The following is a 17,363-nucleotide window of genomic DNA, read 5'->3' as shown; positions in this document are numbered from 1 at the left end:
TTTAATAACTTCGTATATATTATATAAAGTTTGTATTGGCTAATTAATTTTTATGTAACATACATAACTTATAGTAATTATTACAAATAAAGATACATATTTGAAATTTCATATATATAACATAATAATTACGTGACAGAAATACCTTCCAAACTGTACATTTGATCACACAAGTAACAAACTAAATTAGTAGCTACTGTCGGTTGTTCTATACTAAAGCAGGCCTTTGTTAGGTACGACGACGCGCGAAGCGAGGAGGAGTGTTAGGTTGAACTGCATACAAACAGCGCGCCAGGTGAGCGAGCGAAGCGAGCGTGCCGCGGCAGCGGCCGGCGAAGTGCCAGAACGAAATTGTGTAACGGGTAACTTTAGAGAATTTTTGAGTAATTGAAAAGAAAAAAATGTTTTTAGACCTACTAACTGATATGGTTTTTATGAAATTTAACTTTTATACAACATGAAATTATCAATATTGAAATTTGAATGTTATTTCATAAAAACATTAAGACATTTTGACATTATACAATTTGAGTTTTAAACAATGCAAATCTCACATTATTCAAAATTATACAAAGTGAGCGTATATTGTGAATTTTATATTAATAATTGGTATATATTATATTACTTACCCAATTAAGTGTAGGTGATTGATCATTAATGGACATTGCCGTTAGATGTGGACATTCGTACTAAGACACTATAAACATAGGTAATATTATCTCATAGACCTAACTAAACGTATTTAAGCAGACAATAAATAATGTTTGCAGTACACATGGTGCTACTTTCTCGCAATTGTATCGCAATAGTTATTTACGATACAAGTGCGAAAAAGAGGAAATTCGAAACGAGTGGCGATAAATTAAATCACGACCGCAGGGAGTGTTTTAAATCCACTGGAGTTGCGAATTACCTATTCGCATGTGTATCGTACAATATGGCCCTTTAAACTTTCGACATTGCACAAAAAGTGCTCTTTTACGCACTAGTGCGAGAAAGTAGCACCATATGTACTGTAAATAACTATTTTAATACAGTTGCTCAAAAAGTGCTACTTTACGTAGCTGTTTAGCGTGCGGAAAGTTGGTTTTCGCGAACTAGTGCTTTTCACTTTTACAATTTTTTTTAAATTTATACTTGTTCCAATTCATGACTTATTGATGAGTGTTAATATTAGTTTCCCTTAAATGTCGTAATCAACATAAAAACCTACTGTTAATGTAAATATACATATTTCATATTTTATTACTTACCTCTTCATCATTATAACACGTTTATTTTTTAATATTGAAGATTGAAAAACCGTATAGCTATGGATGGTGTGACGTCAGGAGATTATATAATAAATGGAATGTCGGTTAGCACTCGGCCGATAATGTGGGTAGGGTTAAAGGCAGTCTCGCTCCGACCCTGCCACCGAACGGACGAGTGCATAGCTGTGCATTCGAAACCAATATAGGATGTGTTTATTGTTGTTCCCCAAATATCTACCTAAGAGACAGGACGTCACAGATGGTAGAGGTAGGAATAGCTGCCGAAACGCCTATCAAAGAAGAGACGTTTTTTCTTACTGCAAGCTAAGTTTCCAAAGGCAACATTCGATATTGTTTTTATTCCTTACTTGTTGTTTTTCTTATTTTTTCACAACTGTATTAAAAAACGTCGTTCAATACACGTGCGGAAATGTCATTCTTCGCTCGTCCCGAGTCTTGCCACTCGTGAAGTAATGTCATACTTTCCGCACTAGCATCGAAATGTACTACTTATTTCTCATTTTTGCAGGAATATTATCTTAGATAATTTTCATTCCATGAATTCACTATTATCAGTAAAATAAAAGATGTGATAATGGCAAACTTAACATATAGGTACCTAACAGATTACAAACTTTTATTCATCGCATCACAGAACTTCATACTCTTACAACAGAATGCCCACACTACTAAAAAAAGATCACATTCCGATAGGCGTGTTCAGGTTGAAGAACACGAACGTTAGTGGTGAATTACTTTTGTGGGACACAAAACGTGTTTATGGCACAGTGGGTAGGTAGCTAGTAGGTACCGTGACCACGAAAAAGGAATAGAAATTCACTTTGGCATTTGAATGGCTGCCGCATAAGCTGTGCAACACAAACAGGATATTTCATAAAATATTTTGATTTGTTCCCTACTAGGATATTTAGTTTGAATTTCCTTGTAAAACAGTTTACTAGGAAATAGCCCTACAATTTAAGACCGAAGTTACGCTTGATGTCTAGAGAACTGCATCCTAAAATGCAAACAGAAATTTAAATGGATTAAGTAATATTTACATCGCAAAGAGACTTTTTGAATTTTTTGTTCATCGAGACATAAAATTCGATCAATGGCTTGCCAACATTTAAGACTCACCAATAAACTCTAAGCCAAAAAGTTTCCATGTGCCGCGCCTGGTAACGATGATCACTTGTGGGCACACGTTGCGGTGGATCTGGCGCGCCGTGTAGTGAAGGTAGTGCAGCGCCTCGATGATCTGCGTGATCATAAAAAAAAAACAATTAGCAATTGTTGCATTTACGCTGGGGCACTGGTTATCTATGTATATAAGATTTTGTAACTAAAGTATTATTCGCACAGTCTTCACTTACAAATCTATCGACTCCTGGTGGTCTCAGGGAAAAATCATAGTAGTCATATAGCCTCGCACACGTAAACACAATGAGGGCTATCGTTTTTTTGCTCACCAGATGGCGCCTCTGTTGATGGTGGTCCAAAAGACTAAAGAACAGCTGTCAGTCATTGAAGTGACAAGTGACATTTCGAACTTTGCGAAGAACACCATCCACACTAGCGCCCCTAGCGGCGAATTCATACGCGTTAGCCCTCATTCTGCATCGCTACTATCGAGATACAGCATCGCTAGTCGCGATTCAGTATCGATACAGCCGACAGTCTGCCTGCCTGAGCCTGCATAGCCTCCTCGTTTCATTCTTTCTTAGGTATATCCGATGTCGCGCGAAACAGCCACGCGCGTGTTAGTAGCAATGCTAGATCCATACAGTCACGCGTTTGCATCTCTGAATATATTTTTACCTTTTTTAGGGTTTTGTACCCAAAGGGTAAAAACGGGACCCTATTACTAAGACTCCACTGTCCGTATGCCCGTCTGTCTGTCTGTCACATTGCTAAATATCTCGAGAACTACTAAAGCTATCGATTTGAAATTTGGAATAGTTATGAACAGCGCTAACCTTAACACATTGGAAGTGTCATTTTTTAATTTTATTTTTAGTAATTATGAAAAATGCCCAATATAAAGAGGGGGCAAAAAGTCAGTCTAGTTACTAGGTCGATTGGGATATCATTGAAACGAGCTCGAATTGAACATAACAAAACAATGCAAACGCCTGAGGGAGGCCACAGGTGACCCTCGCGCAGGCGGCTTTCTCGCGCAAAGATTGGCTATAGCAATCCAGCGCGGGAATGCCGCCTGCGTGATGGGCACCTTGCCTAGGGGGCAAAATTTAGAAGGGCCTTTTATGTAAGTATTTTTAAGTTTATTTTTACTTTAGTATTATTTAGTATTATTATTTAGTTTGTAATTTGTTTACTGTTTAAGTATCTTTTAGTTTTTTCTTAATTCTTTCTATGAAAATAGTTGTATTGTATAACTAGCATATAATTGTCAAATAGCGCACCAAATAATAAATAGATGTTACATAATTATTTGTAAAAAAAAAAACCATTTTTATTTGTTTTTCATAGTGAAAAAAAATTTACTTATGAAGGAAAATGTAAAAAAAATACCATCCCCCCCCCCCGCTATCTCCGAAGTTTACCAACGAAATTGTATGACATTTTTACATAATAATAACATTACCATAAATATTACAGGAAAAATATAATCACACCTGTATCTAAAAAACTTTTTTTTTAATTATAAAAAAACATAACTCTAAACGCGTAGGTGTAGGTATGTACCTATATCGTCTTTGTTGCTGTGTACGGAGTGACTAATGAAATTCAACTTAATAAATGGAAGCGAATGAATTATGACACCCTGTTAGTTTATACATACTATAATCTGGAATGAGACATCTCAGGATAATTTTAATTCGGAACTCATCAACTAAGCGGGTAAAATGGGGATTGAATTTCAGTATAGGCGCAATACGGGAGTGGGGCGCAGGCAGTTTAACGACTTCTACGGAGTCAAAGTCGCGGACAGACTACCCTATGCTTCATATTTTTTCGAGGTTCCGTTAAATACGCAGTTTTATTGTTTTTTATGAACAAAAAAAATATTACCTATATGTAAGTAGCAATCAATTAGGCCTTAGGAAACGTAGTATAAAGTTACATTTAATTGTAAATAGTAGATACTCGTAAATTTTTTTTGGCACAAAGTAACGAATGTTGTTGCATTTTTTAAATATTACCCCTTATCTTAAATATACATACTTTACTAAGGTAAAGTATCGACTTGCCAACATCATTTAGTAACAGGTTAAGTAAATCTTAAAATCCATTGCAGGCGAGTGCTAACGTCTCCAGGGTGTAGCTCTGCTACTAAAAGGGCGGAGTACTTGAGTACTAGACTAGTCTCCATGGAGACGCGTGCGGTCGTACTTCGTAACAATATTCACAAAACGTTATAAAGGGAACACCCAAATATTCCGAAATACGTTTTTCCGATTGTTATAACCACGATTTTCATAATCCCGATTTTTTTATAAGTCAGATATATCAAAATTACGATTTTTAAAAACACGATGGAATAAAATCACGAATGTGCTATTTCCGAAAACTTAAAATCCGATTGTCACTTGAGCGAAAGCTTAAAGTACCGATTTTACAGTTTTCCGAAAATATTTTTTTCCGAATTTCTAAATTCCGAAAAATCATTGTCCGCTCGGAAATAAAATAATTCGGTATTCAGAAATTCGGTCTTTTGTAAGGTAGGAAAAATGAAATTCATGATATTCAAATAAAGACTCACGTTTTACTTTAGTAATTCGGTATTCAGTAATTCGGTTTTTTTTTTAAGGTCGGAAAAATAAAATACGTGATATTCAAATGAAGACTCACGTTTTAGTAATTATTACGGGTGCCTGTCGTGCCGCATCATGTTAAATTCGGCATAAAAAATTTTTGGCATAAAAGTTCGGCATAAATAAATTAGGCAGAACTGCGACCCTGCGAACCCGAACTGTTGCCAGAAGTGGGTTAGGTTAGGTTAGAACTGCGACCCCCAAGAAAACGAACTGTTGCCCGAAGAGGGTTAGGTTAGGTTAGAACTGAGACCCCCAAGAAAACGAACTGTTGCCAGAAAAGTAGGTTAGGTTAGGTTAGAACTGCGATCCTCGAGAAAACGAACTGTTGCCAGAAAAGTCGATTAGGTTAGGTTAGAACTGCGACGCTCAAGACAAAGAACTCTAACAATATATTCGGAATATCGTTATTCGGAAATTTAAAAATTGGGATATTTAAAATAGGAATCACGTCAATTCGGAATAAGGGCAATTCAGAATTCGTGATTTTGTAAATCGTAAATGTTAAATTCGGCGTTTGTCACTGTCGGAATTGCTATAATCGGAATTTTAAAATTTCGGAATAATGGCAATTCGGAATTCGTGATTTCAAAAATCGTAATTATTAAATTCGGTGTATGTCACCATCGGAATTGTTATAATCGGAATTATGTGGTTCGGTATTTACAAAATTCGGCCTTTTGGGTTTTCGGAAATACAAATCTTCGTGATTTTCATCTTTCGTAATTACGACAGTCGGAATTTTGATGGGTCGAGCATTTTCGGAATGATAAAATTCGACATTCTAAAACTCGGTATAAAATTTTTCGGAATTATATAGTGTATTTAGAATTGAAGAAAGTTAATTGACTTATACGGGCGTGATTTTAATAAGATTATTAATTAAACTTAATAAATTCAATAAGAAAATCCATACTTATATGTTTCAATAATTTATAGTTGCACATAAATATTTTCATGGTTTTACCTCTTTTCACTTGTATTTCTAGGAAATAATTTTCATACTGCTCTCAATTTTCTGTTTGTTATTCTTATTCTTAATACCGTAATATACTTCTAACGTTATATATCTAAAGGATATCTATTTCAATTAAGAGTATGCAACAGTAGTGTTATAATTATAAATTATAATATAAACGTAGGTATATAAATACATGCTATGGACATACGGGTGGTGTTAGCATTTACAAGGAGTTAGATCAATCACATTATTGAGGAGCAGAGGCAAACAGACGGCTATAAAATGGGGTAGGTTTCCATTCTGCATTAGAACTAAGATCTCTGTCCCTAATACTAATTAGGCGTCTGTTAAACCCACGTGCACGTGTCACAATTAGAGAGCGGATTTGAAGTAGCGATCTCAATATTAATATGGATATGACTGGTATAATTTATAATTTTTTGCTACACACAAAAATAATGTCAATAAAGTAAAAAACTTCTTGGAAGCTTTTGTAAATATTGGGTAAAAATTATGATGATAATAAATAAAAAGTTAATAAAAAGGTAAGTCAACATAGTCATATGCATATTAATATTGAGATCGCTACTTCAAATCCGCCCTCTATAATAATAGTATGACAATAACTTGATTCATGCAAGTTTTTAGTTGTTAATACATTAATAAAACCTTACTACGGTGTGAAAAAATTTCAACACGTACAAAAGTTAAAGAAGTAAATTTAATCTGTAATAATTAACGAGTGAGTTAGTGAATGTAAGAAATATTTAATAGCTACTTTAAGTAGTTGAGATTGAGACCGGATGATTTAAATAAAATCCATTTCCGCCTCCTAACAAGCTGATAATCCTAAGTATTCTGTAGGTACTCATTACTTAGACGTATGTGGATCCAAATGCCATTGTTTTGATTAAGCCATTGAACGGATCGGTTGAATTGAATCACTGTGACGTTACGTACTTAAGATGGATACCTAATGAGATTAACGGGGCCTTTGCCGTGATGCCGTCCAAGACTGCGTCTCTTAGAATGGCGTTAGTTTGTCTCATATTATTAGTAGGTGACGAATAACGAATAAGAAAAACAAAATTATTCGCGAATGACGAATAAAATTGTCGGATAAATTGCCACGAATATTTTTTTATTGGAATACCATACCACTTTTCTCGGTTTAGAAAGATTTGGCAACTGTGATGTGCAATTCACTGCAACTATAAATAGTTACCTACTGATAAATATAAATTATTCGTTGTGAGATTCGCTCTGAAGCAAACAACTGATAAGAAAATTTGGTGTTCTCACTCTTTTACTATATATAGCTATCTCTTTCTAGACCAGGCTAGAAAGTTACACTGAGTTAGCCTGAGACAAAAGTGCATACTCACTGCACCTATGTGAGTGCAGATGTGCCTACAAATTCAAGTAAAAAAAATAAAATAAAATTGAAAGGCTTTATCTGGGAAACTATTAGATCTACAGAGATCTACTTTAAAAACGTCGTGAGAAGGTACGAGTACTATCAAAAACTAGTCCTTTAGACTTCTTTCAACTCTTAAAAAAAATGAAATTTTCGCAGTCTTTTCGATTTTTGACCTAATTGCGTTCGGCGCTCGAGGTCTCAAACTTGGATTATTTATTGAGCCAACATCATAAACAAGTCTGCAAAAAATCAGAACTACCGGATTTGACACAAACGAACCCCATTACAAAAGGCGACAAAGTTACTGGATTATTTAGACAGGTGCGACTAGTCGTATGATTTTGGTTGTCACTCCACGTTCACTAACGTTATAATATTGTAATATGTCACATGTCATGCGGCCAAACGACGAGAAAACACATTTTTCCGACAGTATTATAACTTTCATATTGACAATATTCGCCCTGGATTTATAAATAACTACCTATTCCGATTGAGTGGGCTGTCACCTGCGAACTTTATACCTAATAACCAATAATTACCTCTGAAAATAGTTTTATATAATCTACCGTTTTATTATACGAGTATATATGTAGCGAGCGAATAATTTAAACATACTGAATATCAAGTTAGGTGAACGTTGGGGAATTACGAAAATGCTTACAGGTAAATACTACACACTAATGTTAAACTTACACATAATGTTCGTTTCTTTTAATTTGATAATTGTCTGGCCTAGTTGGGTAGTGTAGTGCCTGCCTATGAAACCGAGGGTCCCGGGACTCCCGGGCTCCCGGGCTCAAATCCTGGTAAGGGTGTTTATTCGTGTGATGGGCACGTGTGATTTGTTCCTGAGTCATGGGTGTTTTCTGTGTATTTAAGTATTTATAAATATTCATATATTATATATATCGTTTAAGTACCCACAACACAAGCCTTATTGAGCTTAATGTGGGATTCGGTCAATTTGTGTAAGAAAGTCATATTTATAACATTTACTTATTTAATACGCAATGAAAAGTTATTCCTTGCTGTGGGTTTCGTAACGTCTAAACTTAAAAATCGATTTTTTGCATGAATGTTTGATGATTTGTATATGCGAATAACTGGAAAAAAACGATCAGGTCTCTCAGATCAAAGGATCTTAGTAAGCAAATAGCACTGAGTTACCTAAAGCAGCACGTCTTTGATTCTTCAGGATACACAAGTTCTCTCCAATTTACACCAAGTGAGTCGTGTCTACCCTCAGTGAAATGTAATAAAAGTATAATAAGTACGAGTAGATAGATGATAGGTCTAGGTTATAACGTTGCTTTGTATATTTCCTTTTTAAAGTTATATTATAAAAGCCCGCAGCTGCAACGCACCGCGCAGTTTATTCTATCTAGTTTTTTTTTAAATCTATCATGCAGCTTCCACGAATCGACTGCTCGTAAAGCAGAAACGGATTATACCTACAAAGTAATACGATTCCAAACTATTTTATGTCTCTGTCCGTTAGCGTAGTTACAACATTTTTTATTTATAAACTAGTGGCTCTGTGAGCTATAGACCTCGCGCGTATAACTTAAAACTGAATAAATGTATGGCTCCGCCGCAAAAAAAACATCGATTGTGCTCACAAAATTTCACGAGAATCGGTTAAGAGCCCTAGGAAGCTCTACATACAAACGTAGTTACGCTCTCATTTTTAAAACGACTAGCTAGATTGCTCTGAAACTTTGTACTTACAATATGATAAGGTATTTGAATTTAAGTTTTTCATACAAAACTTATTTTTACTTTATTTCGTTTGTTAACTAATTACAGGACTAGATATACCTCATGCATGTCATTGTATGTGCAAAGTTTCATTACAATCCAATACGTAGTTTTAAAATGAGAACGAAACTCCGTTTGTATGGGGAGGTGAAACTCGGCCGAGCCTGCTGGGGACTCTTAAGAGGAAAACTTGTAGAGCCTAAACCTGTAGACTGTAGAGGAAAACTTCCGGATATATGTAAGCATTTTTGCCCAAGCTGAAACGGAAGCTTAGCCGTCCAAACTTTACGAAATTTATAAATAAGAGTGACAAAGTTAGTGCTTTACGCGCGGTTAGCTAAACGTCCATCAGAACGTTATGTATCTGTTACGTATCAAAAGGTGTACAATTTCTGCGACTAAATCTATCAATTTTACATTTTTACGACTAAAATCGATAAAGGTAGATAATTCTAAAGACGAACAGCTTGAAAAGGGTTACATATCAGAATACCGAAAATTGATTTACCTAATGTCCAATCACCTATGCTCGATTCACCTATTTTTTTAAATACCTAATGATCAATTAACCTAAGCTCATAACACCTAATGAACGAAATACCTAATGCAAGTTTCACCTAAAATTGTTTTACCTAAGCTCTGATTACCTATAGTCGATTTACCTAAAATTGACACACCTAATGCTCGAAATACCTAAAGCCGATTTACCTAATATACGAAATACCTAATGTTGATATACCTAATGCAAGAATTACCTAAAGCTAATATACCTATTGCTCGAAACACCTAAAGTTGATATATCGAATGCACGAATTACGTCCAGCTGTAACGAACCAAACGCCTAAAGTCGATATACCTAATTCACGTAATACCGAAAGTCGATATACCTAATAGTCGATACCCCTAAACTTGATTTACCTATTAAACGAATTACCTAAAGCTAATATACCTAATTCACGTATATTGGTCGTTAACGTTTACCCTCGGCATACCAGGTGGAAAATACTATTGTGAATGAATGTATTGCTATCGAGAAATGTGTAATTATTTTGCAGTTTTATATTTTTTCCCTTATTTTTGAGGATATATTTCATATATTTGTAGGAATACATAAAGTATTTTTTAATACAGTTGCTCAAAAAGTGCTACTTTACGTAGCTGTTTAGCGTTCGATAAGTTGGTTTTTGCGAATTAGAGCTTTTTACTTTTCCAACTTTTTTTAAATTTAATTCCGATCGTAATCCATGGATACGTCCACATCAAAGAGTATGGATGTTAAATTTTTTTATTTCGGCATTAGACATTTATTAGTATTATTACACGATATAAAGTAAATAAAACTTTACATAATAATATATATTTGTCACTATTTTTTTTATTTGGCAGAATAGAATTATCATTGCCACGTTGGCTGTTGTAAGTAGAAAAAGTGAAAATTAGAAAGTAAAACCGGCGCCCGTTATTATCACTCAAAATTTAGTTGTATCAAAATAACTCATCTTAAATTGCAACCTTGAGTGTTTTTGGATGAAATAAGTTATTGTGATTAAGTTTTGTACGTATTTATAGGTAGGTATAACAACTGTACATGTTACATGCATTAGGTATATTAGCTTTAGTTATTTCGTTCAATAGGTAAATTCAGTTTAGGGGTATCGTCTATTAGGTATATCGACTTTAGATATTTTGTTCGTTAGGTATAACAGCTTTAGGTAATATATCCATTAGGTAAATCAACTTTAGGTATATCGTTCATTAGGTATATCAGCTTAAGTTGTATCGTCCATTAGGTATATCAGCTTTAGGTTCTTCGTGCATTAGGTATAATAGGTTTAGGTGAAACGTGCGTTAGGTAAAACGTGCATTTGGTATATCGTGCATTAGGTGTTTCGTCCATTAGGTTAAATGAAATTAGGTATTATGAACTTAGGTCATTCAATGTTTAGGTAAAATGATCGTTAGGTATTTTAAAAATAGGTGAGTCGAGCATAGGTGATTCGACATTAGGTAAATCAATTTTCGCTATTCTGATATGTAACCTTGAAAAGTGAAATAATTGTTATAGAATTTAGACGAGGATGACGGGACAGAAAGAAGAAAATTCTGAGAGGACCTAAAAGAACGGAGACAGCTGAAACGGTTCTTGAGATAGCGGGAAGTTGCGGGGTTAAAAAGAATGGAATACAGACGTAAGCGAACAGGGAGCCACTTGAGCTGCGACCGGGGGTAAGAGACATCGTCATACTTGCGTAACCCAAATATAAACCATGTACAGATATTTTGGATACGTTCAAGCTTATTAAGTTGCTCCTCACTCCTCAGTGAGATCGAGATAAGCAACGTCAGCGTAATTGTTTTTTTTTCTTTGGTAAACTTCGGATGAACTTTCGGATTTAGGGGGGAAGGAATGGTACTTTTTGTAGGTTTTCTTTCAAGTGCGAACAACAACATAAAACAACAAGTTTTACAATGTGCAAGTCAAGCTCCTCATAATGGGCATTTTCCATCATGCGTCTGGGTTAGCTTTGTTTATAACTATTCAAAATATGCCTGTTACGGTAAAAAACGTATCTTATTACATATTTCCTATTGCCGCTATTATTTTGCCGTAACTAACAGAGCAGACATTTTAAATCGATAGCGTAAGTAGTTCCCGAAATATTTAATTATTTATATTATGTGACAGACAGATATGGACGGACAGAGTCGCACCTAAGTGTTCTTTATAGGGTTTCGTACCCAAAGGGTAAAAACGGTACCCTATTACTAAGACTTCGCTGTCCGTCCGTCCGTCTGTCACCAGGCTGTATCTCATGAACCGTGATAGATAGACAGTTGAAATTTTCACAGATGATGTATTTCTGTTTTTTTAGGGTTCCGTACCTCAAAAGGAATAAAACGGAACCCTTATTGGATCACTCGTGCGTCTGTCTGTCTGTCACAGCCTATTTTCTCCGAAACTACTGGACCAATTAAGTTGAAATTTGGTACACATATGTAAGTTTGTGACCCAAAGATGGACATGTAACGTAAACATATTAATTTTAAACACGGGGGCCACTTTTGGGGGGGTAAATGAGAAAATTAAAAAATAAAGTTTGTCAAACTATATCGTGTTACATATCAAATAAAAGAGATCATTGTTAGAATCTCAAATATTTTTTTTTATAATTTTAAGATAAATTGTTTAGAAGTTATTCAAGAAAATAGGCAAAAAATTACCATTCCTTCACCTTTATCTCCGAAACTACTGGGTCAAAAATTTTGAAAAAAATACACAAAATATATCTTTACCTATAGATCACCGGAAAACCTATTAGAAATGTGCAGTCAAGCGAGAGTCGGACTTAATTACTTAGTTTTGATCCGACCCCTACGGGTTTTTTAAAGACATTTCACATAAAAATACATTGTTTAAATTGTGTAATGTACGGAACCCTTGGAACGCGAGCCCGACTCGCACTTGGCCGGTTTTTTTAATACCACGACGGTGGCAAACAAGCTTACGGCCCGCCTGATGGTAAGCAGTCACCGTAGCCTATGGACGCCTGCAACACCAGAGATACATGCGCGTTGCCGACCCTTTAAAAACCTGTACACTCCTTTTTTGAAGAACCCCATACTGTAGGCCCTCGGGAAAACCTCGGCAGGGAGCTCATTCCACAGCCGAAGCGTCCGCAGGAGGAAATTCCTCTTAAACCGCACAGTACGCGACCATTTAGGTGCTAGGTTGTGAGGATGAACGCCCTGCCGATGGCGAGCGGTGCGGTGATAGAAAACAATTGTCGCACCTGTCAGCTTGGTGAAATAGGGGACTGGTGACAGACAGACAGACAGACGGTCGGACAGCGGAGTCTTAGTAATAGGGTCCCGTTTTTACCCTTTAGGTACGGAACCCTAAAATACAAAAAAGCGTCATTTTTTCGCCGTTTTTTGCGTAATGGTACGGAACCCTTCGTGCGTGAGTCTGACTCGCACTTGGCCGGTTTTTTTTCTTTTTGGTAAACAATTAAAAATGGTTGAAATTGCTGTCAGCTTACTGTTCTTACTTCTGAATAACAGTATAACGACAACAAACGCTGAGGTTTCATAAGTACCCACCTGTAGTAATCCATATCGAAGCTCGACGTCCAAAAAGAAGTATTCCTTGGCGTAGGGTGGTCGCTGCGGGGTAGCGTTCACCTGGGGGGTCTGCATGCCGGGGGGGCCGAGCGACACCGGGTGCGGGAGCACAGGCGGCTGCGCGCCCGGTACCACCGGGGTTGACTCCTGGAGACAACACAAGCTTAGTAATGGGAGGGATTTGTTGATCAGCAGACTCATTCGCAATGGGTAGGTATATCTAGTCGTAGTCACGTCGGTGGAAAACGAGCATACGGCCCGCCTGATGGTAAGCAGTCACCGTAGCCTATGGACGCCTGTAACACCAGAGGTATTACATGCGCGTTGCCGACACTTTAGAAACCTGTACACTCCTTTTTTGAAGAACCCTCTGTGGCCCCTCGGGAAAATCTCGGCAGGCTCATTCTACAGCCGAAGCGTCCGCGGGAGAAAATTCACGACACCGAGGATTCCAATACTCCCTGACATGGTAAGGGCTGTGCCTTCGAACTGTGGGACCACAGTAAATGGGGTTTTCTTAGTGGTAAACGCGCAAACTTGTGTCTAGGTGGGGTTGAATCGGACTAAATTGTCCCGGCCCCACAGCGAAACTTGATAGTGCTCTCAATATCTGACACAACCGACCGCCGAATATTCCTCTGCGTGAATGAAATTTCTGGCATGGAGTATGTGCACCGCGGGATGGTGGACTGAAACTTGAATTTGGACCATAGTTGTAAGTTGTGGACCAAAGTTACCTAATTTTACGGTATAGATAGAAATGACCGCACTCGGTGGGAATACCTGGATGTGATGCAATGCAACTTTGTGTTGTAGGTATATTCGAAAGTATTACCATAAGGCCAGGATTACACTTGTAAGTTTTACTTTATTAGGGACAAAGCTATTTGCTAGAATGAGATAACGATATTCATATCTCATTCTGTAGTATAGCTGTGTACAGGATTACACTTGTAAGTAAAACTTGTGTAAAGTGTAATCCTGGCCTAATGCCAATTAATAATCTGCTTTCCACGTGCAGATCTCGGTATTCACAGAATGAGTTAAAAATAACTAGTGCAAGAACTTTTATCAGATCCGTTCGTTTACTTCATTTTAATTCTCGATTCTCGACTCCAGCTCACGGGCATCTCTAACTAACAAGTTGTGTGCAGTCAAAGGAGACCATTTATCAATCAGTACATGAGAGAGAACTAGCTTTTAGCGCAAACGTTAACGTTAAATAAATTGAAAAGGCCGTTTTGAATCTTTAGCTTCACGTTGCACTGATTTACTGTACCACCTATTGGTAACGCTTTAGTAAGTAATTAGTGGAAACCGTTGTGGTATCGTCCGCCCTCGGGCTACGCCGCTTTGCACTATTATTCCTGGTAACAACAGTGGGTTCGAACAGGCTTTGATAGCTCAATTGATTATAGCGCCTTGGCAGCTGTTTAAATGTTACATTCGAAAGGCGACCGCAGCAGTCTTGATGTTGCAACGTTACTGCTGCAGCGTTAATGCGGGCGATGTAACTGCAGTACACTGTGCTACTGTGTTGATGCAACATTATGATAAACGACTTTAGTTAATTCATCTTGTGATGTATTTTTGTCGCATGAATAATAAACGACCCTGTCGCATATTAAACCTCGCCAGATCTCTTAAAATAGATAATGGGGGCAATGATAGAAAGGAATTCGATATTAATCACGGATACGATACGAGCCTCTAAAGTTTTAATCGTTTTAGTCTTCTGCCTTTAAATTGGCTTAAATAGGTACTTGTCCTCTCCCCGTATGCACAGAAAACATTTCCTTCGATTATTGGACTTTACTAGTACCTAAGTACTCAAAATTTAATTGATCTCTAATAAGTAATTTTATTGATGCTGGAAGGAAATTGAAGGATTTTTTTTCGAAAAGTAATATTTTTCACGGTGACAGTATTTTTACAAGTCTGTTAATAGCGATTGACATAAATCAATATTAAGTAAGGGAGTGTCTCTTAAGATATTAATTAAAATCTGGAATCTAGTAAGCTGCCCATATTGACAAATGAAAAATAAATATCTACACGAAAAACTTTCGTTAAATACCCGGTAAACAAATCCCATCTATTTAAGTTATAGAGAAGTACCTATTTATATGAAAGATATTTTAGTTTAAGAACTGTCCAAGCTAACTGTACAAGAACACAGTTGCTGGTAGAAATGGATTTCCTCGAGAGAGCCACGAACTAAAGTCCTGCAAACTTATGCATGGAGAGTACTGAACGTGTAAGCTCTTGTTATTCTGTGCACTTTCGAAAACTTAGGAATTAAATATAAGTTATATTAAGTGATTCAATTACTGACAATATATTTACATAGGTACATAATGTTTTTAATGTACTCTACCTGCTGACGTGTGGCTTTACCTTAATCGAAAAATGTTATTTATAAGTAAATCCATATTCTTTTTGAAAGAATTATCCAATTAGAGAATAAAAGTCATCCCTACTCCGTTTGATATGCATACTCTGCCAAAATTTTCTTGTAAGGTCTAAGATCTCTGATCTGAGCTAAGCCGCGGATATAACGATAGACCTACCTGGGCAAATTTGTTATAAACTGTTTGTTGTGTTTAAATCCGTTTATTTTGTTTGTTGTTTATGTTTAAACCGTTGCATTAACGGTACTATTGGAAAGTAGGTAGAATTACGAGAAATTAATCAGTTTTCCTTCAGTCGCAGACCGTCTTTTTTGGTGTTTGTAAAAAAAGGTAAGCATGTTCTCGTTGTAACTTAGTTTGCGAACCGTACTAGCGAAATCAAGGGCAAATTTCATTATTGTGATCGAGTTGTAATCGTTACTGAAACTGGCAGCGAGATATTGACTTTTCATCGGAGCGGAATTGAATTTTTGTCCATCGTTTTCATCTTTACTACTACCTATATAGTTTTTAGTAAATATATTATATGTAAAAACGTGCTATAACGGGCACACTCAAAGTTTTTAGAATAGAGAAAACTGTGGAAAAATCAGTCAGTCAATTTTTATTTTGATAAAATTTCTTTTTAAACTCTTCCTCATCACGAATATAAATTTGCTTTAGAATGGAATCACCCATACGGACCTTTTTGTTTGGCGATTTTGGGTCCACTGATGTTTTGTATATATAAGATTCATGGGCATCGAGACTATTTAGTTTATTCATGTAAGATTTTTTTTTGCTGGTGTCATATGATTATTTAGAGATGTCAGAATCTGCTGCGTTTTTTTTGTTAGCATTTTTATTAACCGCTCTCTGTCAATCTTCTTAACAAAATGAGTGACGTAATTAACTTTATAATTGCAACATCAATGCAGCAACGACATCAGGAAGTTGGGTCCATTTCATGATGTACACTTCTGTTCTGTTTCTTGCTTTTGTTGTCTGTACATGTTTTATTTTATCTTTTACAACAATTTATTACGGAAATTTAGAGTGACATCGCCCACGTCAAAGCTGCCGCAGTAACGTTGCAACAGTAACGCTACTGCAGTCGCCATCTGAATTTGACCTATGAGGGGGTGTAGCCAGGAAATTAGAAGAGAACAAAACTATTATACCTAGCAAGCCGCACAAAACTTGGGACAGAAGATAAGAATAAATCGCGCGAAGATTAAACTTTTTACCTCAGTTTCTCGGAAAATATATTTCTGTTTGAAATTTTGCTCGTGATGTCACTGGGTGGTATCACTAGTAAAATACCTAAGTATTTTATACTTTTATACTGATATGATATGCGGGGTAACGATATACCGGGTGTTTCCTGTAACAGGAGCATTAAATTAAACTGGAGGCTGTACTCCTCAAACTGACCAACATTTGTTCAGCAACTTTTAAAAATAACGTATTTTGATATTTAATTAGTATGAAAAGGGTATAATCTAAAAATTTCATAATTTTAAAAGTTGCTGAACAAATGTTGGCTAGTTTGAGGCGTACAGCCTCCAGTTCCTGTTACAGGAAACACCCGGTATTTACAACTGAAATGAAATGAAAATCCGCGTCCATAGCCTGCAGCCGCCTAGCATCTGGTGAGCCAGATCACGCTCGTTTGCC

General features: G+C 36.4%; 1 protein-coding gene across 1 annotated transcript in view; it reads right to left on the bottom strand.

Annotated features, from left to right (window-relative positions):
• The window catches only part of LOC134754191 (SCY1-like protein 2), a 129,783-nt gene that overhangs the window by 27,110 nt on the left and 85,310 nt on the right, over positions 1–17,363 (bottom strand). The window contains exons 4-5 of the mRNA XM_063690328.1: positions 13,276–13,443; positions 2,394–2,514 (exon numbers count right to left, since the gene is read on the bottom strand). Of these exons, the coding sequence (XP_063546398.1) occupies positions 2,394–2,514; positions 13,276–13,443 (289 nt within the window). The remainder of the gene's footprint in view (positions 1–2,393; positions 2,515–13,275; positions 13,444–17,363) is intronic.

Source organism: Cydia strobilella, chromosome Z (genome assembly GCF_947568885.1).
Source record: "Cydia strobilella chromosome Z, ilCydStro3.1, whole genome shotgun sequence".
In the NCBI taxonomy this organism is placed as follows: Eukaryota; Metazoa; Arthropoda; class Insecta; order Lepidoptera; family Tortricidae; genus Cydia; species Cydia strobilella.
This window is presented reverse-complemented; position numbering and strand designations above follow the sequence as displayed.